Raw genomic sequence first — 24,040 nt, forward strand, 5'->3', positions numbered from 1 at the left:
CGGAGCCCCTCTCCCTCGTGGCTTGTAGCTTGGCCTGGGCCTTGGGAGCCTGTTGGCCTCCTGGGGGTGGGTGGTGTCTAGTCATCAGAACCAGGGCAGCTGAAGGACCCCGGGGGCTCCCCTGCTGGGACGTCACTGATGGCCATTCAGCCTGGTAGCCAAGGACGCAGCTTGGAGGGGGAGCCGCGCCGTGTTCCCGGCGTGTCCCCGGCGTGCTCCTTGGGGAAAGCGCCGCGCAGGGACAAGGCCACCCCTGAGTCCCCTGGTCCTTTCCCGTGTGCATAGGTCATCGAGCTGGTGGACAAAGAAGACATTCACATCTCCACCGGCCAGGTGGCCGAGATCGTAGCCATGCTGGAGAAGGAGGAGAAGGTGGAGGAGAAGGAGAAGGCCAAGGAGAAGGCCGAGAAGGAGGCCGCGGAAGTGAAGAATTAGGGGCCGCCTGCTCATGCGCGCCTCGGCCCTTCCCGTGTCTGCCTCCACCCCGCCGCACCGGCTGCCGCGGTCCTGCCGTGGTAGTGATGGCTCTGAGGTGATTCTTAGTGACGCATCTAGTATTTTGTCTGGAATAAATCAGAAACTTCCATAATCAAGTAATTTTTAATTTTCATCATTCCACGAAGATTCATTCAGTCTGGAATCCCCGAACCCTTGCAGGGAATCACGTCCGGATTCACACGGTGGCACGGTGCTGCAGTGGCCCCAGCCGTGGTGGCCGCACACGGGCCTCGTGGCTCCAGAGGTGGGCCCGGCCGGACTGGGGCAGGGAGGCGCCTCGCCGAGTGCCGCACGCTGGCGGCACCTGTCCCGGGAGGAGAAAGGACCGGCCGCGTGGACCCCCGTGCCCGTGGAGCCTGCGGCGTGCAGATGGGAAGGAGGCACGCGCGGCCCTCCCCAGCTCTGGACAAGTGTCCGGCAGTCAGTCTGCGGACTCGGGTTCCTGCCCGTCAGCGTTAAAAGCACCGATTCGTGCCCATTTCCAAGGTCGTCTCTGTAGCGACGGGGATCGCGTGGCCTCTGGAAAACCACAGTTGTCTGGCAGGAATGTCGTGCCTTGTGCGAGCCCCCTGTCGTGGTGTGTCAGCTCTTCCTTGCTCTGACCTTTGATTTTCACCTAGTCCCTCACCGGTTGACTAGTACAGAATTTTTACACACGACGGTCCGCCTGCCGCGTGCGTAACAGCTAACGTGAATCATGCCGTGAGAGATGCTAATGAAGCCCTTGAAAATGAAGCATTTCCGTTTGAGTGATTTACCACCCTCTTGTAGCTTTTGGAAAGTTTCCCAGTTTGGGTCCTTAGCACCTCATCGCCCCTGTGGGTGGTCAGAGCAGGTCCCCCCGCGTGTCTAGGCCGACGCTCTGCGTGCGCCTCGCCCACCATAGCCCTGCAGCCCCGCGGTGTCCTCGTTGCTCCCGGCGCTGCTAACTCGGTCCCCTGGCCCCCCGCCCCCACCCAGGACAAGTAGGCCGCTGGCCGTGCTCCTGGTCCTGTGGGTGGCGCGTCCTGAGGGGGCTTCGGAAAGGCAGAATCCTGCCGTGGGTCCGCGTAGGGCCGGCCTGGTGCGCCCCTGGGGGAAGCGGGGCGGCCTCCCTGGGCTTGGCGCCCGGCCCTGGCCTCTGGCCGTCTCGGCACCTGGCAGCTGAGGTCGGCGGTGCTCAGTGGGCGGCCTGTGGCCTCAGCTCTGTGTCGCCGGTCCTCCAGAGGCCGGGTCCGTTATGGGCCAGGACGCGCTCTCAGGGGAGGCCAAGCAGAGGAGCCGGAAGACATAGGAACTGAGTGGCCAGAGCAGCCAGGAGAGGCGGAGCGCCCAGAAACGATGCACCTGAGTTACTTGAAACTCTTCGTTCCGCCGTTAAAGAGGAAACTTGACAAAATAGGAACACGATTACGTATCGTCAAACGTAAACCTTTGTGAAGTAGCAGCTGGGTTCTAAAGGGTGTTTCCTTCAGTTGTTTGAGAAGGAAATCTATATATTCTAGATGCTTAATTAATTTATCTATGAATGACCTTACACGCATCTCAGTAGCCTGGTTTTCAGCTGTAGGGAGCGCGCGTGCGTGCCAGCCTTGGGTGGCCCACGTGCCCCGTGGATGGCGGTTGTCTTTCCAGCAGGCACTGCTTTGGGGCCCAGCAAGCCGCGCCCACCCCCTGTCCTCAGCCTCGGCGCTCCGGACGTCCTCACGGATGCTGTCCCGGCGGCGGCCAGGCGCTCCTGCCGTGCCCGCTGCCCTGGAACCCCCCTCCTGGGTTTTCTGCGCTGTCCGGGAGCAGCGCTCACCCCCAGAAGCTACGGGGGGCTTCCCGAACACACGTGGGCCTGACCTGCTGGTGGCGGCCTTCCGTGTTGGCGAAGCCGGCTGCTGGCTCCCTCTCTGTCACGTGTGGGCTTTTACTGCCCCGAACCTCACTTACTGCAGCCGAAATCAGTGTCTGGGTGCAGGCCCAGTACGTCGGGTCTAGAGAGCGGAGGCTTGTGCGCTAAGGTGTTCAGAGGCGGCTGTGTCCTGACCGCCTGCGGCCGAGTCTTCCCGCGCTCTCTCCGGAGGGGGAGGCGCCCGTATTTTCGGGCGCCTGGGAGGGCAAAGACTACTACTTGCAAATGAAACAGGAATTCTTAGCACAGGCCTCATCCTTCACTCCGCCTGAACGCCCACTCTTGTACTTGGGATTCAGGAAGTTGGCACGTGGTTCCTAGAGCCCTTTTGGGACGTCAGAGTCCGGCCTTTGTAAGTGAAGGGCACTTTGTAACTTTTGAAGAATGACCTGCAGGCGGTGGTTCTCACGGAGCGGCCCTGGGGTCAGCAGGGCAGCACCCCCTGGCCTTTGAGCGCTGTCTCCATGTGTCCTCCGGGGATCCCAGGGCCCGCTCCACTGAGAACCTCCCTCCCGGGCTGTGTATAAACATCTTTTTTAGAAATAGTGTTTTTATTAAAATAGGACATTGCTGCTCCCGTAACAGTTCAGACTAAGGTCTTTGAGTCATGTGACACATCGGAAGCCAATGGAAGACGTCAGGGTGGTTGCAGCGTCTGCCTTTGTGACAGCCTTGTGCCCCCACGGTCTGGTTCTGCCTCTGCAGCGGAAGGGGGTGGCGGGTGACCATGGGCGTGAGTGTGCCGCGTGAGGCCAGATTCCAGATGGAGAGTCCCCTTCCGGAGCTCTGGCCCCGGCCGGGGTGCCTGCTTGTCTGGTGACAGCGGGCCTCCGTGTCGCGTCGGGCCGTGCACCCAGACCGATCCCTGTGGTGGGGACTAGACGCTGAATTTGATGTAAGGAGAAGGTTTAATAAAGCACTGTCTCCATGACCTCTGCCTGCCGTGCGATGGCTGCTTTGTCCAGACTGGCTCCCCCTCCCGCAGCCCGCAGCCCGCAGCGGGTGCCTTGGGGCCTGGGTGGGCACAACCGGGTTCCTGGCCCAAGGGTCACCCAGGAGGGCACGGTTCTGTGTGAAATACTCTGACGGCTCCTGGGAGTGGGGGCTGCGTGCTCCGCCGAGGGGGCCCCAGATGCTGCAGGGGCCCTCCCTACCCTGCAGCCCGCTCCCCAGAGCGCCGAGGGGGCACGTGGGCAGTAGGGCTTCCTTGAAGCTGCCTGTGCTCTACCCTAGAGTGAAGGGCCGAGGCCCCCCCCCGTTGGGGGCCACCTGGCACAGGGCGCCGGGAGCAGGACAGGCACAATGTTACCTCCCCCCATCCTGCCACTCCTTCCGGCCCCGCTCCAGGGACAGATCACAGCCCTGAGCCCAGGACCTCCACCCTGTCTCAGGCGGCCTCACCCCTTCACTGGCACCGGGCCGCATGGGGCGCTGTGTGGGATCCTTCCACCTCTGCTGGGTCTCCTCCCTGCCCAGAGGCCACCCTAACCCGTGTCCCTTCTCTCCCTGAGGCCAGCCTTGGCCATTGTCCCCTCTGCCCCATAGGTCTGGAGAGCCGAGGGCCGCCGGGGCCTCAGCCCTTGTCTTCCCCCTGCCTGGGCCCTGGGCCAATGGCTCCCATCCAGGTTCATTGTGGTGCCCCTGGCAGGCATCCAGGCATGTGTTCACTCCGTGGGGTCCTTCCCCAGGCCACGCCTGGGAGTCAGTGGCCAGGGACAGGGGCCATGTGAGCCTGTGGCCAGCAGCTGCCCCAGAACACGAGGCCTGGTCTGCAGCCCGTTTCTCGGTTCCACGGCTCAGAGGGCCACCAGGGCTCTGGAAAGGCTGATCTGGGGCAGAGGCAGGGATTGCTTATGGAGGTGGCGCTGCGGGCACACAGCAGCTGGCCCGAAGGGATGCTCCTGGTCCAAATGAGGACAGAACGAGTATGAAACAGCAGAGAGAGCATGTGGGTTGCAAGCAAACATCCACGCCCCCGCTGGTGCAGATTATTGCCCTGGTTCTCTTCTCGGGAGAGTCTACCCCCGAAGCTCTTTAGGGAGAATCTGCTGGTGGACTCGCAGAAGCGCTGGAATCCGCTCGTCCTGCTTTGCAAACCCCACAGAATGGTGCCCGGGGGGGGGGGGGTGGGGGCAGTGAGCCGGGGCCCCTGGGTGCTGCGGGAGCCGGGTGGGAGGGCTGCTGGCCAGGTGCCCTGGCTCTGCCCCCTTCCCCCACGGCGTTCCTGCCCCAGGTGCCCGGCCAGGAAAATCTGAGGGCCCCACGGGAGCACCAGCATATCTAGGACATGGCTGCCCCCTTCAAAAAGTTGCCGGCAGGGGCGCCTGGGTGGCGCAGTCGGTTAAGCGTCCGACTTCGGCTCAGGTCACGATCTCGCGGTCTGGGAGTTCGAGCCCCGCGTCAGGCTCTGGGCTGATGGCTCAGAGCCTGGAGCCTGTTTCCGATTCTGTGTCTCCCTCTCTCTCTGCCCCTCCCCCGTTCATGCTCTGTCTCTCTCTGTCCCAAAAATAAATAAACGTTGAAAAAAAAAAAAAATTAAAAAAAAAAAAAAAAAAAAAGTTGCCGGCAGAGAGGTTAGGGGCTATTCCGGTCCGAGGAGAGACAGCGGCAGTCAACTGTGCGGGAGGCGATTGGAGTGTGTTTCGTGTGGGGACGCAGCCTCTGAAGACCTTGGCAGCCGCCGCGTGGGGAAGAGGACGCAGGGTGCGCGGATGACGGATGACGTCCGGTTTAGCGGGACAGGCCGGTGGGGGGCGGGCAGCGGACCTCGTAGGAACCAGACTGCGAAGGTTGAGCCTGCAGGGGGCAGGAGTGTGGAGGCACTCGACCCAGGTGGAGCCGGCCCGGGCGCCGGAGCGGAAGGCGAGGGGCGGGGTCGGGCCTGGAGGTTCGGGAATGGGGGGGCTCGCCATCCGCCGAGGCGGGGTGGCGTGTCGGCCCTGAGGCCTGCCCGGGGGCTGGGTCGGAGCCGACCGGTTCCGGGGAGACGGACAGCCCGGGTGGCAGGCGAGGGGCGGAGCCGCAGGTGCCGCCGGACAGGTGCAGCCCTACAGGGGCGGGGCCGCGGGAAGAGGCTGAGCCCGCGGGTGAGGTGCAGAGAGGCTCCGGGCCGCGCGGAGGGCAGGGCTGCGCTTGCCTGCCCGCCTGGTCCGTTCCTCTCCCGGCCCGGCCCGCCCCGCCCCACCCGGGGTCTCCGCCGGCGTCCGGAAGACAGCCTCTCCCCCGGCGGCCAGGCCCCTCGTCCCGAGCGCGCACCCGGAGCCCAGCGGGACCGCGCGGGAGAGGCGCCCGGGACACGGGTGGTGGGAGGGGCGGGGGGCGGGGGGCGGGACGCTGCCCGGCAGGCACTAGAGGGCGCTCCCGGCCCGCGCTCCGCCCGCCTCCGCGTTTCCTGCCTCCCGCCCTCCCCCACCGGCTCCCTGCAGGGCTCCTCCCCCTCCCCAGGTTCCCGCCTCTCCCCCCCCCCCCCCCCCCCCCCGGCCCGGGCTCCTCCCAGGGCACCCCGGTCCCCCTTCCCATCCGGGTCCCCCGCCCCGGGGCTCCCTGGCTCTCCCCGGGCTCCCGGCCCCCCTGCTCGCCGCAGGGCTCCCCGCCTCCCTGAGACTCCTTCCGCCCCGTCCCCGGGCTCCCCAGTCCCCTACCCAGAACCCCACTGGGCTAGGGCGCACGTGGCCCACGCCCTCATTGGCCTCCATCGCTGTTCCTGCCCCCCAGCGCTCTGGACACAAAACACATGGGATCTCTGGCAGGCTGGAGGGGTGTGGGGAGTGCTTCCCTGAGTGGGGTCAAGGTATTGGGCGGCACCGGTTATCGGTTACCCGGAGGTACCTCGCCTGCTCTCCGCGAGGCCCCACAAACCCGTCACTCGTGGGAGGTGAGTTGAACTCAGCCACAGGGGAGCCAGTTTCTTAGAAGCCGGAGTAAACGCGCACACAGCCCAGGGGCTAGTTAACCAGCTGCGGCCCTTCACGGTGAGACCTGACAATGTGAGGAGCCACAGGGGAGGGAGGGGCACGCGGTTGGCAAACCCCTGGGGAGCTGGGGAGGGCTGGGCAGCGCTAGGCTCCAGAGAGTTCTGTGCGAGTCTGCGCACGGGCACCTGTCCCAGAACCCTCTTCAGTCTCGCCGCCCGGTGGCGGCACCACGGTCTCCCTGAGAGTGAGTCTTCCCAGACTTGCCCCCCCCCCCCCGCGCTGCACTGCTGTGCGGGTGGGTGCCCCCTCCGTGGCCCCACTCCCTCAGACCCCGGAGCAGAGGGGGCCAGATCCTGTCACTGGGTCCTCAGTGCCCCCTGAGGGTCAGGGAGCAGCATCTGCCCAAAATCATAGGACGGGGGTGGGGGGGGGTGGGGGGGGCAGGCCAGGGATGGGGAAGGGAACGTCCAGGAGCAGGAGTATGGCCAGCAGAGTGGAGCCCACTGTCCCAGGGTCTGGTGGATCAGAGGCCAGGTGAGAGCTTTGCTTACATGTGGCTCCATGGGGGTGGGGGGGACCCACCTAGAAACCACCTCCCCCTCCCCAGCTGATTGGGGGGAGGAGGGGGAGACCTCAGCCCCCAGAGCCCACGTGGACTCCAAGGGCTGGGGGCAGCCAGGGGGCTTGGCAGGCCTACAGCCCCCCAAGGAAGGGGAGGCCCGCCCCGTGATGGTCTCATCGTCCCTCCCGTGGACGCTACGGTGCCTGCACCCCCTGCCCTTGGGGACCTCGGACTGAGGCAGTGAAGGCCACCGGTGGTCCTAAGGCTCTGCCCCGCGGGGGCCCTGCCCCCGTGCAGCTGGACACACCGGGCCACGCTGACCCCGGCTCTGCCCAGGGCTTGTCCTATCCCAGCCAGAGACCTGAGCTGGAAACCTGTGGAGGGCTTGTGACCCAGGCAGCCGGTGACCCCGCCCTCCCCCGGGGGCGGACGACAACCTGTCCCGGGTGGAGAGGACGGCACTGCCTGGGGTTGCAGAAGGGCAGGACACCAGAAAGCACAGAGCAGGGATGTGAACCAGTTGTCTCTGTTTATTTTTTGGAAAGCGCATCTGCCAGTTTGGGCCGACACCTTTGACCCCCATGAGGCTGGGGACCTGAGAACAGAGACCACCCTGGACCGCTGCCCGGCTGGCGGGCCGATGAGCAAGACAGCCACCCAAATGCGGGCCATTAACAACAGTACAAAAAGTAACAAAACTGAATTCACGGCTTTCTCTCCCAAGCTTTGAAAGGTAGCAGTCTGGGCTATAAAAGTCTAAAAGCATTGCGTAAGAAGTGTTAAATCTACAGCAAATACATCTTGTAAAAACTCAATAAATTATATATATAGATATATATAAACTTGTAACATCTAATAACATCTGAACCTGCGCGCAGGGTTGCCCCCCCCCCCCCTGGAAACTGCCTCCTCACTCAGAACACATGGCAATTAGAACTTGTATGAAAATACCAGCTTGCTTTGAAGTCCAAAAAATACATCTCCTAAAGAAAAACCCTATAGAAACCTAATTCCCCTGTGAAAGAAGGCCAAAGGAAATAAAATATCCTCACTAGAATCACCTCAAACTATTAACGACCCTTAAGGGTGCAAGGGACCTGGCCGGGCTTTGGGGTGAAGCCCTTAGCGGGCCCTCTACATGAAGCAGGAACCTTCTCGGCTGTTAATAAGTTAAAACTGAGACCTCTCTGCCACGCGGCTGGCTGAACACTATGAGCACGGGGGGAGAGGGGCACAGGGCCGGGGGTTCTGGGGGTCGATAAATAGCTTTACAAATATACACTTTTTAAAACAAAACTGCGTGGCCAGAAAAGCCTCTCGAGCTCCTGCTGGTTCTCGCGTTGATCTCAGCAGATCCCTCGGGAACCTCCCGGGCCGGCGGCTGCGCCTCCCTCCTGCACCCTCAGGGTCCCGTGCCCGTTTAGACCAGCCCTCCTCCCTCCGTATAGATATCTCTATATATACGTATGTGTAGATCCTGTACACAGCATCTATTTATATAAATGTACACTCATTTCTGGAACGAACCTCTCGGACAGAAGTTAAAGCCTCCTGCCTTCAGGTACCCGTAATTCAGTCTCCCAAGGAGCAGGGTGGGAAGTGGGGAGGCCTGGAGGTGGGGGGAGGCTGCGGGCTAGCACTCCCCCCCCAGGCCCAAGGTGCCGCTGGGTGGGAGGTGTGTCATGGGGGGGCGGGGCGGGGGGAGGCTTCCCTGCAGGCTCAGCTTGGGCAAGTGGAGGGGCCTCGGTCCACGCTGGATGCCAGAGCTTGGCCGGCCCCCCCCCCCCCAGTGCTCCCCGGCGGGGCAGCGATGGGTGGGGGGAGCCTGGGGGAGGGGCCCCAGGAAGGAGCCCCTTTACATTCTACATTCGGTCCCCCTGGTGCTGCCAGCACACGTGGCCAGGAGGTCATCATACAGCAGGGCGGGCACCCCAGGGACCCTGCGCCGGGGCGCCGGGGGGCCTCAAGACTCACGCGCGCACACACACGAAGCTGTCCGTCCGTCCGTCCATCTGGCCCGGGTCTGAGGCCCAGGCCAGGGGGCCCCTGCGGTCGACGGCGGCACGGTGAGCTGGGGTCTGCTCTCACATTGGTGGGGGCTCGGCCTGCAGGCCGGCGGCCCTTCACGTCCGAGGGCCCCCGCCGCCGGGAGGGGCCGGAGGCAGCAGGTCGTGGGCAAACACGGAGTCGTCCCCCGAAGAGCTGGAGCTGGGGGTGTCCTGGCCGCCCGGCGAGTACTGCTCGAAGGGCACCGACAGGTCTAGGTATTCCTGCGGGGGGGGGGGGGGGGGGGCAGCCGTCAGGGCCACGCCCCCCACGTGCCCCCTCCACCCCCGCAAGGTGGGTGGGAGCCGCACTCACATCGGTGGACGTGACGGTGAGGATGCGGTCCAGGTCCTCCACCAGCTGCTTGAAGGTGGGCCTCTGCGAGGGCACCGCGTGCCAGCACTCCCGCATGATCGTGTACCTGGCCGGGCGCTCAGGTGAGGCTCCGGGCCCGGTGCCCGCACGGGTCCCGCCCGCGCTCGCTCCCCCCCGCCCCCCGCCGCGGGCGCCAAAGCCACGCCCCCCCCCCCCCCCCCGGGGCCCCAACCGGGCAGCGGCCGAGGGGCCCGCGCACTCACAGGTCGTGTGTGCAGTTGGCGGGCTTGTCCATGCGGTGGCCCTCTTTCAGCAGCTTGAAGAGCTCCTCCACGGGGATGCCGGGGTACGGCGAGCCCCCCAGAGTGAAGATCTCCCAGAGCAGGACCCCGAAGGACCAGCTGGCGGGGAGCACGGCACCGTCAGCCCGTCTGTCCTACCACCAGAGGTCCTGTGCCCTCTGCAGCCTGCCTGCCCCAGACGCACCCCGCTGCCAAGAAGGGGAGATCGGCCACAGGAGCCACCGCTGGGCCCCCCCCCCCCCCCGCCCTGCGTCCCACGCGGCCCCCGGCCCTACCACGTACACGTCACTCTGGTGGGTGTAGACTCGATCAAACAAGGCCTCGGGTGCCATCCACTTCACGGGCAGCCGGCCCTGGGAGGATGAGGCGGGGAAGGGGGGGGCACGTCGGCCACCGGATGCCCTCCTGGTGCCTGGGGCTGCCTACCCCCCCCCCCCCCCCCCCCCCCCGCCCCCCCCCCCCCCCCGCCTCCCCACTCCACTGCCCTCCCCCAGCCAGGCTCACATTGGTGGTCTTTTTGTAGTAGTCAAGGTTGTGCACGTCGCGGGCCAGACCAAAGTCCGCAATCTTCATCACGTTGTCCTCGGTCACCAGCACGTTGCGGGCCGCCAGGTCCCTGTGGATGCACTGGGGGCGGGAGGGGGCAGGGCTGAGGCTCCCGCCAGGCCCTGACCCTCCCCCCCACCTCCCCTGCAGGCCGGGGTGCCCTTATCGGCCCCCTCATGGACCCTGCGCCGCCCCCCCCCCCCCCCGCCCTGCTCACCTTCTGCGAGGCCAGGTACTCCATGCCCCGCGCCACCTGGTAGGCACAAGACACCAGGTCCTTGCAGGTGAGCTGCTCCTCGGGCAGCTTGCACGTGTCGAAGGAGTAGTCCATGCCTGGCGGCCTCCGCGCCCGCAGGTACTCGCGCAGGTTCCCCTTGGCCGCGTACTCCACCAGCACGTACAGGGGCCCTGGGGGCCCAGGCGTCAGAGGAGGGCCCCGCCCCGCCGCCCCCACCCCTGCCCGCCCGCCCGCCCGCCCCCCGCAGCCTACCGCCCTGCGTGCAGGCCCCCAGCAGGTTGATGATGTTCTTGTGTCTGCCGATCATTTTCATCATCTCCATCTCCGACACCAGATCCGACAGGTCCTTGTCTGTGGCGTCGTCTGCACGGGAGGGCAGGCGCATCGCATCAGGCGCTGCCGCGCCGCCCCCCCCCCCCCCCACAGGCTCCCCTCGCCACATCCTTCCCTCCTCCCTCACCTTTCAGCATCTTCACAGCCACAGTGACAGGCTTGGCGGCCCGGTCCTTGTCAATGCCGATGGCCTCTGCCATGACCACTTGGCCAAAGCAGCCCTCCCCGAGAGGCTTGCCCAGGGTCAGCCTGGGGGCAGAAACCGAAAGGCAGTGAGCACCCACACCAGCTCAAGGCCCTGTACCGGACAGTCTTTGAGGCCTAGCGTCGCTGCCTCCAGGAAGCCCTCCACGCTTGCCCCCATGACTACTCGTAGGATAAAGGACGCTGGCCGGCCAGCCTCTCACCCTGTGTGGGGCCATCCAGACAGCACTTTGCAAGGGGCGCCGACACCTCAGGAGCACCTGCCCCTGGCCCGGCCTCCTCTGGTCGACAGTTGCCACGCCATCAACGGTGTGGACTCCTACCCGACTCTGATCGGAGTCCGATCAGGTTTCTGAGTGGTGCCCCCTCCCCCGCCACAGGACCACACCCTGTGTGTGCCCCCACCCCCGCCGGGTCAGGGCCCCAGCCCCACTGACCGGGCCCTGGACAGCTCCCACTTGGGGTCGGCGGGCAGCTCGAGCTCGGAGACGTTGGCCAGCGCAGGACCCTCCCCGGAAGACAGCCGGGCGATTCGCACCAGCGGCGTGTTGGAGTTCATGGACGAGTTGGACTCCAAGGACACCTGCTTGGGTCGGCAGGGACAGGTTGGTGCCAAGGGGCCGACCCACAGGGTCAGGGGGGAGGGTGAGACACGCCCCAGGGGTGGTGGGGCCGTGGCTTTGCCCACGCGGGCAGGGCTGCTAAGGGGTGGGGAGGGGGCATCTGACTTCCGCTCAGCCCTAAACGAAGGAAGGCCCTAGAAGTCCTACGCTGCAGGGTACCCCAGGCTCCTGGTGGAGCCCGCGCAGACCAGGGAGGGGGGCGGCTCAGCCACCACGGAGACCTGCGTCCCCGGGAGGCCCCAGGCCTCCCGCACCACGGGGAGTCCCTGAGCTCAGGAGCCCAGAGGAGCGGGCCCCGGGGGCGTCCGGGCGGCTCGGAACCCGGTAGCTACTTTCTGTTACCTGTCGCTTGAGTGGAAAGCGGGAGACCTTGTGCACGGTGGGCGAGCCCAGGCCCTTCTTCGGGGGACTGTGCAGACGGCACAGTGTCACGGCGGCCACCACCAGGATGAAGAGGAGGAAGCCCGCCCCGTAGCTGAGGACGCCCGCATACACGCTGCCCGCGGCACCGGCCTCCAGCAGCTCCTCCTCGGCTGCAAAGACACCGTCGCTGCAGGCCGGGCCCCGCCTCCCGGGAGCCCCCGAGGGCCGGAGCCCCAGGCGCCGCGGGAGTGGGGGACAAGGGGCTCGGACCCCTGGTGGGGACGCCGAGGCCTCAACGTCCCCCTCCCTGAGGGTCCGCGGTCAGAAACGCCGGGTCAGGAGGGGCGCACCCAGGAGAGCGAGAGCCCAGCGGAGCCGGCAGCGTTGACGCCCGCCACCCGGGGTGACACCGGAGCCGCCACACGGGCTGCTGGGGACCGAGCTGGGGGGGTGGGGGGGCTCGAGGGAGGCCCCTCGGAGGCAAGACGGCACGTGCACTTTATCCCCACACCAGCCCCGGCCAGGAGCTCTGCAGAACGAGGTGGCCACGAACCACGGCGTCCCCCGCCTGCCCTCGGCAGCTCCGGTGTGACCCAAGCCAGCGACCCCGAGAGGACAGGGACAGAGCAAGCAGCAGCAGGAGCCAGTACCTGGCAGCACCACCAGCCACGCAGAGTGATGGGAAAACCCGATAGAATTGCCCGCCAGACACGTGTACTCCCCCGCGTCCTCAAAGGTGACATTGCGCAAGGATAGAACCTCTAGCTCCTTGTCGGTGCTGTTAGCGCCCGCCGTCTACAAAGAGAGAACAGAGCGCGATAGGCGAGCGCCAGCACCTGCCACGGGCACCACAGCCACAGTCCACACGGCGACGGTCCAGCCAGGCTGCAAGGAAAACGCCGCCGCCACCGCCACCACCACCACCGCGGCCGTGGCCGCGGCGCCACGGGTCCTCCGCCTCGTGCGTCCACACAGAGCCCGAAGCCAGTCCCTCCACCGGCGAGTCCTCTGTCCCAGGCGAGCGCCAGGCGTGCGGCCGGCAGCGCTGCACAGACGCGGCATGCGGGGTGAGCGCGTGTACGGGGCGGGGGCGGGGGCGGGCGGGGGGCGCCGGCGGACGGGCACGCGCACGCGCACGCGCACGCCAACGGGGGGCGAGCGGGCAGCCGAGCCAGGGGCAAGCGAGGGTGAGACAGACGTACAGACGCGCGCACACGCGCACACGCACGCACACGCGGGGGAGGGTGGGGCGGAGGCTCACAGAGGGCAGCGGCCCCCGCCGGGGCTGGAGGCCTTCTGGGGGTGCGTGTAGGGCACAGGCAGGGGCAGCACAGGCCGCGGGGGCTCGAAGCGGGCGGTCACAGTGGAGGCCAGAGGCACCGGCACTGCAGAGGTGGCTCCGGCCGGAGCGCCATGCGAGCCGCAGGGCAGGGAGCGAGCAGGACGGGGGCGCACGGCCAGGGCGTCGGGAGCTGGAGCTCGGCGTGCCAGACAGCGTGGGACAGAGTCGTTACCTGCTTGGGGCCCGTGGACACGCAGCCAAAAGGCCTTCTCAGCCACGCCTATGAAATTGGAGGCTCGACAGAGGTACTCGCCCCCGTCACGCTCGGACACATTGGCCAGGCGGAGGCGCGCGTCGGCCTCCACACTCTCACTGATCCAGGACTGCGGGGACAAGAGACCCGGCTCAGGCGCGCCCTTGGCAGCCTGGCCGGGCACAGAGTGGCCGTGCGGGAGCAGGCCCCTGGCGCAGACCCCGCCACGAGGGTGGCCCTCAAGGAACGGAGCGGGGGCTCGGCGAGGGCAGCCGGCAAGGCTGCCTGCGGGAGGCGGTGGCGGGCTGTGGTTTCACAGGAGGCCCCTTCCCCGCGTCCGCCCACCACGGCCCCCCGAGTGCCGCCCCGCAGGCGCCCCTCGGAGAGGCCCTCCTGGGCTGGCACTCGGCCCGCCTATCCCTGGGCTCCGGGCTGGGCCTGCCGTGACGGTGCCCGGCTCACGGTGAGCGTGTTCCCACGAGTGCAGAGAGATCACCCACCGGGGCCACGGCAGCCTCCCCAGGCAGATCTGGACCCCTGCTCTCAGCCCAGGCGCCTGGCCCTCCACGCCCCCACCGGCGGCCGACGTCTCTCTTCGGGCTGAGTGTCGCAAGCACCCCAGCTCCGGCGGCCCACCCCACCCTGGGGCCGTGGGAACCAAGCTGAGGCTGCCCCAGGCGAGGGCCGAGGGAGCCAGGCGGGCGGCGAGCCGCGCCGCACAAGCACTGACACGGGCCGCTCGGGGTGACACAGCCTGATCCCTGATCGGGGCGGCTGGAGGAGCCGCGGCCTGCGCCTGGGGCCCAGAGCTCGCCCCGAGGCCTAGGCTGCCACCTGCCTGCCCCGCCCCGGGCCCCTGAGCTTGAGCCCGGCCCAGGGCGCTGCCTGCAGGCCCACCCTCAGAGCAGAGGGGGAAACTGAGGACTCACTGCGGGGCCGTGTGCTGCCCGCCTGACATGCCGGGACCCAGCCCAGACTCCCCAGCCAGCCCCCGGCCCCCAGCCCCCTCCGGCCCCCGGCCCCCGGCCCGCCAGTGCCGGGCCGAGCCCTCCGCCGCTCCTTCCCCGACGGTCCGATGCCTGGGCCCCACCCGCCGATCCCGTAACCCAGTCCCCGGCCGCTGGGGTCAGCAGGGCCAGGCCCCAGGGCCCGGGCTCGGCCGGTGGCGGTACCCACCTTGAGCACGGTGACATAGGGGGTGCCGTCGGGCCCCACTTTGCTGCCGTTCACTTCCACGTGCTTCAGCCACTGGATGTGGGGCTGGGCGTCGCTGTACACCTTGCAGTGGAACTCAACGTCGCTGCCCAGCACCGCCGTCTGGTTGGCCGGCAGCCCCGCCTGCAGGATGGGCCGGTGCGGAGAGCGCTCTGCGGGGAGGGCACACGGGGCTCAGGGGCCGCTCAGGCCGAGCCGTCGGGCCGCCCCGCCCCGCCCGCGCCGGGCCTCACCCAGCACGTCCAGGGTGTAGGTCTGTCGGATGCTGCCGAACTTGTTCTCGACAACGCACGTGTAGTTGCCGCGGTCCGACGGGACCACGCTCTCCATGACCAGGCTCCACTGCTGGTGTCGCAGCTGCGGGCGGGCACGCGGGTGAGCAGGCGGCAGCCCGAGGCCCCCACCGGCCGGCGCCACCCGCCGCCAGGCCCACCTTGATGCCCCCGATGCGGTGCTCCCCCCGGAACTCCTTGCCGTTCTTCAGCCAAGAGATGGACGGAGTGGGGTTGCCGGCGGCCGGGCAGCGGAAGCGGACGGTGTTGGCGGCCGGCACAGCCAGCAGCTTCTTGTCCATCCGCTCGGGCCGCGTCCAGTAAGGGGCCCCGGCTGGCAGAGGGGCACGCGAAGGCCGTAAGCAGGCTGCGAGCAGGGCACGCCTGACCACCCCCCCCTCCTTCGGAAGTTGTCCCACCACCCACCCCTCCAGCCTCAGTTTCCTCCCTTGCACAGAGAGTGTCGGATTTTGGGGCCCCCCGCCTTGGCGGGACAAGGCTCCCGCCGACCCCAACACCGCCTCCCAGCATCCTCGAAGCCAAGCCACACATCCCCTCCTCTCCCTGTCCGCTGCCCCCAAGCACCCACACCAGCCGGGAGGGCCCAAGGGTCCAGGATAATACACCCTCACCCGGGAGCCTTCAAGACACAAGGGTATCTCCCAGGGGAGCACCCAGACACCCAGGGAGGCACCCACAGGGCAGGCCCGCTGAGGGGAGACCGGGCCAGCAGAGGAACCGGGTCAGCCCAGGTCACAGAGCCCAGCCGGATGGACCAGGGGCCGGGCTGCGGAAGCAATTTACCGGGACGTGAGGCCCAGCCACCTGGAGAGCCCAGAGTCTTGAAGGTGGCCAGACTCTGAGACCCGAGTCACCCTCTCTAGCACTCCAGGGTCTGCTGGGCAGTGGGAGGGGCCACGGTGACAAGGCGGTGACGTGGCACGTGGGAGGCCCTGCCCCCTTCCTGGTTCTCAGGGTTGTCCCCGCCCCCACCCTAAGTGGTTTCCATCCTTCTTTGGAGCTGAGGTGGGGACCGCATTCCTGCCACGGGAAGGGAAGGGACACAGCGCACCCCTCGCCCCCAACCCCTGCCGCCTCCAACACAGCCACCTCGCAGAGGAGGGTGCTGAGGCCCAGGCCGGGGGCACTCCCGGGGCAGAGACTCTGGGGTGACCCAGGGAGCCCTGCAGGCCCAGACGATGGTGGCTGAGCACGGCTAGAGACGTTGCCCTTGCAGAGCAGCCCTGCCCGTGACCCCCAGAGCCCCTGAGCCCACCGGGTTTGGGAGGGGGGTGGTCAGAGGGACCAGGAGCACTGGGCCTGGAGTTTTGCTCTGAACTTCCTGGCAGCCAAAGGAAAAAGGGAAAAGAGAAGAAACCCAGCGGACCCTCAGCTTTCCTGCCTATCTCAGAGCCCAAGGCAGAGCTGCTGCATGAGTATCCCGGCACCTGACTCCTCTCCCGCGTCCCCACCCAGCTCTGTGTCCCTGGCCGGCCCCTCCTCACCTCTTTGCCCGCTAGACCCCACAGGGCCCCCCAACCATGTCCCACATCTCTCGGCCTGGCTAACCGGGCTCCTCGGAAACAGCCCACTGCCCCTCCCTGCCCCCCACCCCCCACGACAGGCAAGGTGGCCCCGCCACCATCCCAGGCTGGAACACCCCGGTGGCTGCCGCTCCTCCTGCTCTCCCGCACCCGTGGCCTGTCACCAGCAAGTGTTACGGTATCCCCTGTACCATCAACACCCGCCCAAACCTGGTGTTCCTGGCGCCCACGGCCACCCTCCTCCCCCACCCCCTGGGCCCCCGACCCCTTAGCCCACTGGCCCCACAGCAGCCCCCTGAGCCCCCTGCCCTGCCGTACTCACGCCCGGCACAGGCCACCTCACCCGAGGCCGCAGCGGCCTCCTTGCCGCTCCTCGAGCCCCGTGCAGCACGGTCCCCCCTCCCCCAAGCTGGGGCGCACAGGCCCAGGGCTCGCTCGAGGCCACCTCAGCCCGAGGAAGACCCCGCACTCGGTGGGACCCTGGGGAGGCGGCCGCCAGGCCTCGGTCTCCCACCTGCCTGTGAGCAGAAGGCCCCATTCCCAGGGAGCACGGGGCTTGGCAGTTAGGAAGGCGGGTCCCCAGCCCTGACTCGCCCTGCGCGCCTGGACCCCAGGCTCACCTGTGTCCTCAGCCTCATCCTCTCCGTCTTCGTCATCCCCGGAGGACGGGGCATCTGAAACGCAGGCAACAGAGCGTGTGGCTGTGGGACAGGTGCCCTCGCCGTGTCTCCCGTGCGGCACCCTCCTCTCTACCAGGGACCACCGAGACCCCCAACGTGGGGCGCTGCAGAGCACCGCCCCGAGACCCCCCCCCCCCGGGCCGCTCAGGGAGCTCGGAGGACCCCGGCGGGCACGTACCTGTCACACGCACGCTGAAGTCGCATAGCACGCGCTGGGTAAGCCGCTGCCGGCAGCTGTAGGCCCCCGCGTCCTCGTGGGAGGCGTTCAGCACCTGCAGCCGCTGAGGCCCCACCAGGATGCGGTCTGAGGGCGCCAGCCCCACACCGTCCTTGACCCAAACGCTGGGCCCTGTGGGGCCACCTGCAGGCAAGTGGCAGCTCAGCTCCACGGTGTCCCCGCTGCCAAAGACCAGCTGCTCCTGCGGGCCGGGCTCAGGTCCCGGGGCCTCTGTAGGTGATATGGACGTGACCCTAAGGCAGGAGCCCCCAGAGCGGGAGCACCGGGCGCCCGGCACCCCGGGAGGCACCACGGCGTGCCCACTGCATCGACACGCGGTGGAGGCCGCAGGGAGGGGGCTTGGCGAGGGCCCACGTGGCCCCACACGAGGGAGGGACCAGTGTCCAGAACTGTGGTCCTGCAGAGTGCCCCGTGAAGGGCGGGGGCGGAGGGGGGACAATATTTTCCGGCCGGTCGCCGGAACGCTGACATAGACCACACGCATGTGAACGGACGCATGCGGCCCAGCGCACACCCATCAGGACATGCGTAAGGGCGCTGAAAATCCAAATTTCAGTGTAAGTAAGTCTTCTTCTTTGTTTTTCTTTTTTTTAAGTTTATTTACTTATTTTGAGAGAGAGAGAGAGAGACAATCCTAAGCAGGCTCTGCCCTGCCACCACGAAGCCACACGAGGGGCTCGGGCTCACGACTGGGACATCACGACCTGAGCTGAAGTGAACAGACCCTTAAGCTACCGAGCCAGCCAGGCGCCCCCTCCTTGGACTTGCTCATAACCGTTTGGAAACGCAAACTCCATCCCGAGCTCACAGGCAGTGCCTCACACGCCTCCGGCTGGAACAGACGCTGGAGGCAGGGACGCTGGGCTGGGGACAGGGGCGATTTGCCCCAGGAGAACGGGACCCACTTGACGCCCCCCCCCCCCCACTCTCATCCTGGCTTCGAAAGCAGTTCCGGACCGGAGAGCAGACGCTCGGCCTCACGAGAACGGAGCCGGCACTGGCCATGGGCTGGTCACCAAGAGCCGGCGCACCCCGCGGGGCGGGTCAGGGCGGGGGCTCTCCGGGACGAGGGACAACTGCACCGTGACTAGAGAGAAGGGTCTTGCACGCGAGCTACACCTCAGTGGTACACCGAACGCACAGTAAGAAGCAGGTCGTAAATAGGATACGATGTCTGGACAGCGGTGTCTCACAGGCCCGTGGGGGGAGGGGACCTGGGACTCCCATTTCACAGCCGAGGACACGAGCTGCGGGAGGTGGGACTTGTCCAGACTGAGCCAGCGAGCAGGCCAGAGCAGGCCAAGGTGCCCTGGCCCGCCTCACCGTGTACACGCCACGTTGGGGTAGAGGAAGGAGCCTTGCCAAGGGCGGGAGTCCACCGGAGGGCCCCGGGGTCCCGCACCGCTGCCCCGCGGCCGCCTACCTCTCAAGGGGCCGAGGCCTGAGATCCAGGGACACATCACTGGCGGGGCTATCACCCCCAGGCCTCCCTGCCAGGGCCAGACAATGCCCGGCGGGCAGCCTGGGCTTGGGGCCCGGGACAGGGGTGGGTGGTCCCAGCGCCCAGGCCTCCTTCCCCAGACCCAGCTGGGTCAGTTACATCATCACTTGTCATTCTGCCGACGCGTGGCCTAGATTCGAGGGCCCAGCTGCCCGCCGTTAGCCACACCGGCCCCTGGCTCCCTGGACAGTCCCAATTCTGCCCACCCACTTCAGGTGGCCGCACCAGCCCCGTGCCCACCGGGAGGGTCTCTCAAGTACCTCTGAGCCTGAGGGCCCCACTGTCGGAGGACTCCTGACCCGACCTCCAGCCCCTCGGTCCCGGCCACTGTGTCCTGTGGGGACCACCCAGTGCTGGGAGCGGACTGAGGCCCCCCAGAAGGCGGAGAACAGGCTGGTCATGGCAGCCTCAGCCCCAGGCCCCGGCCCAAGGGCAACAGTTGTTGGTTCCGGTTTGGTCTGGGCAGCGTCAGCAGGTCAAGCCATCCACACAGTATATTCACTTCAACCCGGTCCAGTGTGGGACTGACGGACACAGAGCAGCCCCGGGGCCAGCCATGCCTGGCAGCCGTCCGCCGGTGGGCGGAGGGAGGTGGGGGACGGGACACCCCTGGACCAGGGCAGAGACTGGCAGAAATCTCTGCCTCCAGTAGATCTGATCCACCAGGCCCACCCTGAGCCACGGGAGACCCTGGGGGTGACCCGCCAGTGGCGTGAGTGGGTGGTGTCAGGTAGGGGGACAGAGAGCAGGCAGGACTCCAGGTGACAGGCATGAGCGGATGCTAAAAGTCACGGTCTGGCTCCACTCGGGCAGTGGCTGGGGCATGTGCCGCTCGGCCCCAGGAAGGGGTCTTTCCCGATCAACAAAAGGGGGCTCTGGGGCCCACACACACTAGAGGACGGAAGTCCTGTGTGCCACGGCAGGTGCCCACATGCCACTGAGGGGGGTGAGCACAGGCGGAAGGTCTGACCCTGTGGGTCCCACGGCGCCTGCTCCTGGCTGCCACCCCCGCCCCGGTGTGGGCCACACGCCAAGTGCAGCCCACAGGCACAGCCCAAGGACTACTGCGTCCTGGAAGGGCCCAGCTGGGCTTGCGGGGATGTCCCCAGTCAGTGTCCTCCTGACTGTTACTAACTGGCCTCATACCCCAATTTCCCCCACTGTGGCACAGGGCAAAAATCCCACCCGCAGGCCAGGGAGGCCACCACAAGCGGTTTAAAGTGCTGGAGGGGCACCTGGGTGGCTCAGTGGGTTGAGCTTCCGACTTCAGCTCAGGTCACGATCTCGCGGTTCATGGGTTCGAGCCCCGCGTCAGGCTCTGTGCAGACAGCCCGGAGCCTGCTTCGGGTTCTGTGTCTCCCTCTCTCTCTGCCCCTCCCCCGCTTGTGCTCTCTCTCTCTCTCTCTCTCTCTCTCTCTCTCTCAAAAATAAACAAAGGTTAAAAAAAATTCATTTAATAAGTAAATAAATAAACTGCTGAAGCATGCGACAGCCAGGCTGAGAGATGCCACCAGGCTGTGGTCAGGGCCAAGCCTCCCCCAGTGTGTGGGGGGGAAGGGGGGAGGCACAGGGATCCTCAGAAAGGCCTTCGGGGTGACCCCAGAGAACACCCAGCAAATTCAGACCTGATTCAAAGGACCACCGGAGCTGGCAGCTCCCGAGGGATTTGGGTTTTGGGGCGGAATGAGGAACAAAGGGTTCCGGTTCAGGGTGCGTGGTGAAGCTTTCCACTCTTTCCAGGGGGTGGGACCGGCTGCCAGGGACGTGCTTTAAAACAGCCCAAGGGGGGCGCTGGGCAAGCTCAGTTTGTTAGGTGTCCAACCCGATTTCAGCTCAGGTCACGATCCCATGACACTGCGATCGAGCCCCGTGTCGGGCTGGGCTGCACGATGACAGTGCAGAGACTGCTCGGGATTGTCTCCCTCTGTCTCTGCCCCTCCCTCACTCGCTCTGTGTCTCAAATAAATAAACATTTAAAAAAAGTCCAAGAAAGGAGGGGTGTCTCAAAGGGACCTCAAGTCAAGGGAGAGGATCTGATCTTCCAACCTCCCCACCTGGAAACTTTCTGAAAAGTTTCATAACCAAGGAAAACAAGCGGGATTTGGAAAGCCAGCAAGCTAATGTGGGCTTACAGGATCCAGCCTAACTTTCCCAGAACCCGGTGAGTATCGTCCTCACACACACAGGTGAGGACCCCCAGCAGGATCTAGAGTCGGGAGCTCCCCTCCCATCCAGAAGAGACTCCGGGAGTTGCTTACTCACTGGTAAATGGCTCAGGCCTGCCTGGCTGCCCCCCCCCCCCCAGCCTGTCCTTGCCAGGGCTCCAGCTCCCCTATAGTTTCAGTTGTGAACCGGGGCACAGCCAGGCCCCAGATCAGTCCCAGGGAAGACCTGAGGCCCTGCAGGGGTGCTTCTCAGCTCAGTGCAGGGGCTCAGTGCAGCTGGGGCCAGAAGTCCAGCCTCGGCTCAACCAGGTTAATGAACCACCCAGGGCTCAAAGTCCAGCCCTGATGAAGGGGTGGGGGAGGCTGCAGCCAGTGCTTTTGTGGGAAATGCCCTGTGCCCCCCAAGAGACTCCTCCGGTTGGGTGGGCTCAGACTGCAGGGCACGTGGCACACCCCCCCCCCCCCCCCCCCCATCAACCTCCCCGAGCAAGCCCCTCACCCAGAACACTGGCCCCATGTGGACATGAAGGCTGCCCAGGTCAGTCCAGGGGCGAACACCTTCCCCACCTTGACCCCAGCGGACTGTGGCGTTTTAATTTATGTTTCCTGGCGAAAATGTCAGCTGGACCCTCTAAGTTTCAGAAGGTCTTCGTGTTTTTGCTGTCTGGTTCATCTACTTAAAGAAATGGTTTAAGTATACTGACCCATGTATTCAGTACCTGTCTTCCCGGCTCTACTTCGGGGATAAGGAGGTTGGGGTGGGGGGGGGGTCACCTATGCTCTGGTGGAGGAAAAAGTCCCTGTACCTCCCACCCGCCACCCCTGGGGTCCCTCCGGCTACTGTGTCCCAGGCCTGCATCCAGTGGGGGCACCACAGGCTTTGCGCCCCAGGACCGGCCTCCCGCGGACTGCCAGTTCCCGGGGGGGGGGGGGGGGTGGAGGGCCCCGCACGCCGCAGGGGGTCCAGGCGAGGGCCCGGAGCCCCGCCCGCCGCCCCCTCCTCGGGGCTAGTTGACATTCCTCGGCCGTAGGGAGTAATATCTCTATCTGAATGCGAATGCTAATTCGGGGCTCCCCCCGCGACCGCCTATTCGGCGCCCCTGGAAGCTGGGGCCGCCTAAGCAGGCGCTAAAAGCGCGCGCTGACCTCGCGACGGCCTCTGTCACGCCGCTGAATGACACACGCATTCAAGCGCCAGGCCCACTTCATTCATAAAAAAATGACATTGTTCCGGGAGGCTGCAGCCGCCGCCGGAGCAGGGGGCGCGGGGGCGCAGGGAGGGGCGGGCCGCCATCTGCCTCCGTCCCGCCCGCGGCCGCCGCCTCCCTGGCACGGCGCGCCCGCCGCCGCTCAGCTCACACCTCCCCGCGAGGCCGCCGCGGCCGCCATCAATGCGCGGTCTGTGGCCGCGCCGGGTACAAAGGAGCGGCTGTTCGGGTCTCGCCCGGGTGGGGCGTGAGCTCACCGGGAGAGGGCCTCCCTCCGCGCGGCCGCCGGGACGCAGCGGGGCTGCGCGCGCCCCGGGGCCCGCGGCCGCCGCCCCCGCACGCCGCCCCCTCGCGGGCGCCCCGGGAGCCCGGAGCCGGGAGGCTCGCGTGCGGGGCTGCGGCTCCCGGGGCGCCCGGCGGGGGGCCGCGCGCGCCGCACCTCGAGGGCCTTGGCGCGTGTGCGGGGCGGGGCCTGGCGGGCCGACGCGCCCCCGCCCCTCCGCGCCGCTCGCCGACCCCCGACGTGCACCGGCCCCGGGCAGTCCGCCGGCGTCCGCGGCTCCCCGTCCCTCGGACAGCGGCCAGGCGTTACGGCGCGCGCCCTGGGGCGGGGAGGGAGGCAGGCGCTGTCACCCACCCGGCAGGGTAGCAGGGCTGGGAGCGGAGGCCCCCGACGCCGCGGCCTCGTCACGCGGCCCACGGGGGGCGGGCAGGGCCCCGGTGGCAGGCTGACGCACTCTCACACCCTCCCTCCGAAATGCGGTCTCTCGCTCGGGCCGAAGCCGGCCACGAACCCGGACGGGGGCGGGCAGGGGCTGCGGCGCCGACAACAGGAACTTGCCGTCAGTGAGAACCCGCAGAACAACAATGGGAATCACCGCGGAAACGTAGCCCCCGCGCCCTCCGGGTGATGCCCGGGATCACGCTGCGCCCCATTAGGCAACCGCGGGGGGCGGTGGCCGCGGACTCCACGGTCGCGTTCAGCTGCCCGCCGCGGCCTCGCACTTGGGTGGGAGCCCTGAGCCTCCAGGGGCCCCACAAACTGCCGCGCCAGCTCTGGCCCGGATCTCCGGGGAGCGAGGGCGGCAGGAACCCGGACACGGGCTCCGCAGTGCCAGCCCAGGGCGCACCCTCGGGCCCACTCAGACCCGGCGCCCGAGACCCACCCAGGAGCCCTTTCCTGGGCCCCGACGCCCCTCGCCGGTACCCGTCGGGTCCTTCCGTACCTGCCGCTCTCCGCACGACGCGCTGCTCCATGCCGGGGGGCCCCGAGGCGGCGCCGGTCACGACCGCCACGGCCACGCAGAACGTGAGGGCGCGAGCCAGGGCGCCCATAGTGGGGGCGGGGGCTACGACGTCCTCAGGCGGCGCGCGCGGGCATGCTGCCCCCCATGGCCCCGCTCTGGCACCGGCGGGAGGAGGGCGCCGCTAGGCAGTCTGCGGGAGGAGGCGGGCAGCTCGTCACCCCGGAGGATCCGGGGCGCGCAGCGGCGGAAGCGGCGGTGGCTGGGCTCCTGCGCCCCGGCTCCTCCGACCCCCGGCCGCCCCGCCCGCCGCCGCTGCCGCCGCCCAGGGCTCCCGGGCCGCCTGGCGCCGGCCGCCTCCTCCCCGCCGCGGTCCCTCCCTTCCTCCCCCTTCCCTCCCTGACTTCTGCAGAGCCCTCCCAGGGCGGCGGCGGCGGCGGCAAACTTTCCAGAGAGGGAAGCCTGCGCCCCGGCCGGGCCCCGCCGCGGAGACCGCTCGGGACGTGAGCCCGCCGCGCGCTCCGGCCTCGCCGCGCGCCCGCCTCGTCCCCTCCGCGCCCGCGCACCGACCTGGCGGCCGCTGGCGCCCACTCGCTGCCCGCGGCTCTTGCTCCG

General features: G+C 67.3%; 2 protein-coding genes across 5 annotated transcripts in view; one reads left to right on the forward strand and one right to left on the reverse strand.

The window, feature by feature from the left end:
• The window catches only part of LETM1 (leucine zipper and EF-hand containing transmembrane protein 1), a 40,880-nt gene extending 37,572 nt beyond the window's left edge, over positions 1–3,308 (forward strand). For both annotated transcript variants that reach the window (XM_030314374.1, XM_030314373.1), the window contains exon 14: positions 286–3,308. In XM_030314374.1, the coding sequence (XP_030170234.1) occupies positions 286–435 (150 nt within the window). In that variant the 3' untranslated portion in view covers positions 436–3,308. The remainder of the gene's footprint in view (positions 1–285) is intronic.
• A 4,371-nt stretch (positions 3,309–7,679) lies between these two features.
• FGFR3 (fibroblast growth factor receptor 3) lies at positions 7,680–23,547 on the reverse strand. Of its 3 annotated transcripts, none has more exons than XM_030314378.2 (17): positions 23,408–23,547; positions 17,248–17,517; positions 17,010–17,063; positions 15,007–15,179; positions 14,807–14,930; positions 14,535–14,725; positions 12,474–12,618; positions 11,803–11,993; positions 11,275–11,423; positions 10,761–10,882; positions 10,553–10,663; positions 10,280–10,470; positions 10,021–10,143; positions 9,799–9,869; positions 9,478–9,615; positions 9,215–9,320; positions 7,680–9,123 (listed from the first exon to the last, which is right to left on the reverse strand). In XM_030314378.2, the coding sequence occupies exons 1-17, from the start codon at positions 23,514–23,516 to the stop codon at positions 8,977–8,979; spliced, it is 2,415 nt and encodes an 804-aa protein (XP_030170238.1). In that variant the 5' UTR covers positions 23,517–23,547; the 3' UTR covers positions 7,680–8,976. The 3 variants fall into 3 exon arrangements, with proteins under 3 accessions (XP_030170238.1, XP_030170237.1, XP_030170235.1); XM_030314377.2 differs by having other exon boundaries at positions 11,275–11,420; positions 23,408–23,533; XM_030314375.2 differs by lacking the exon at positions 12,474–12,618 and adding an exon at positions 13,338–13,488 and having other exon boundaries at positions 11,275–11,420; positions 23,408–23,533.
• Between the last annotated feature and the right edge of the window lie 493 nt (positions 23,548–24,040).

Source organism: Lynx canadensis, chromosome B1 (genome assembly GCF_007474595.2).
Source record: "Lynx canadensis isolate LIC74 chromosome B1, mLynCan4.pri.v2, whole genome shotgun sequence".
Lineage (NCBI taxonomy): Eukaryota > Metazoa > Chordata > Mammalia > Carnivora > Felidae > Lynx > Lynx canadensis.

What these genes read in the sequence shown, in the direction of transcription:
- FGFR3 (XM_030314375.2), bottom strand. Translation starts at nt 23,516, where the DNA reads ATGGGCGCCCTGGCTCGCGCCCTCACGTTCTGCGTGGCCGTGGCGGTC. An exon ending in ACCGCATCGGGGGCATCAAG is followed by an intron (nt 14,931 to 15,006) that starts GTGGGCCTGGCG and finishes GCCCGCCCGCAG; the next exon opens with CTGCGACACCAGCAGTGGAG. An exon ending in CTACACCCTGGACGTGCTGG is followed by an intron (nt 14,726 to 14,806) that starts GTGAGGCCCGGC and finishes CCCTCCCCGCAG; the next exon opens with AGCGCTCTCCGCACCGGCCC.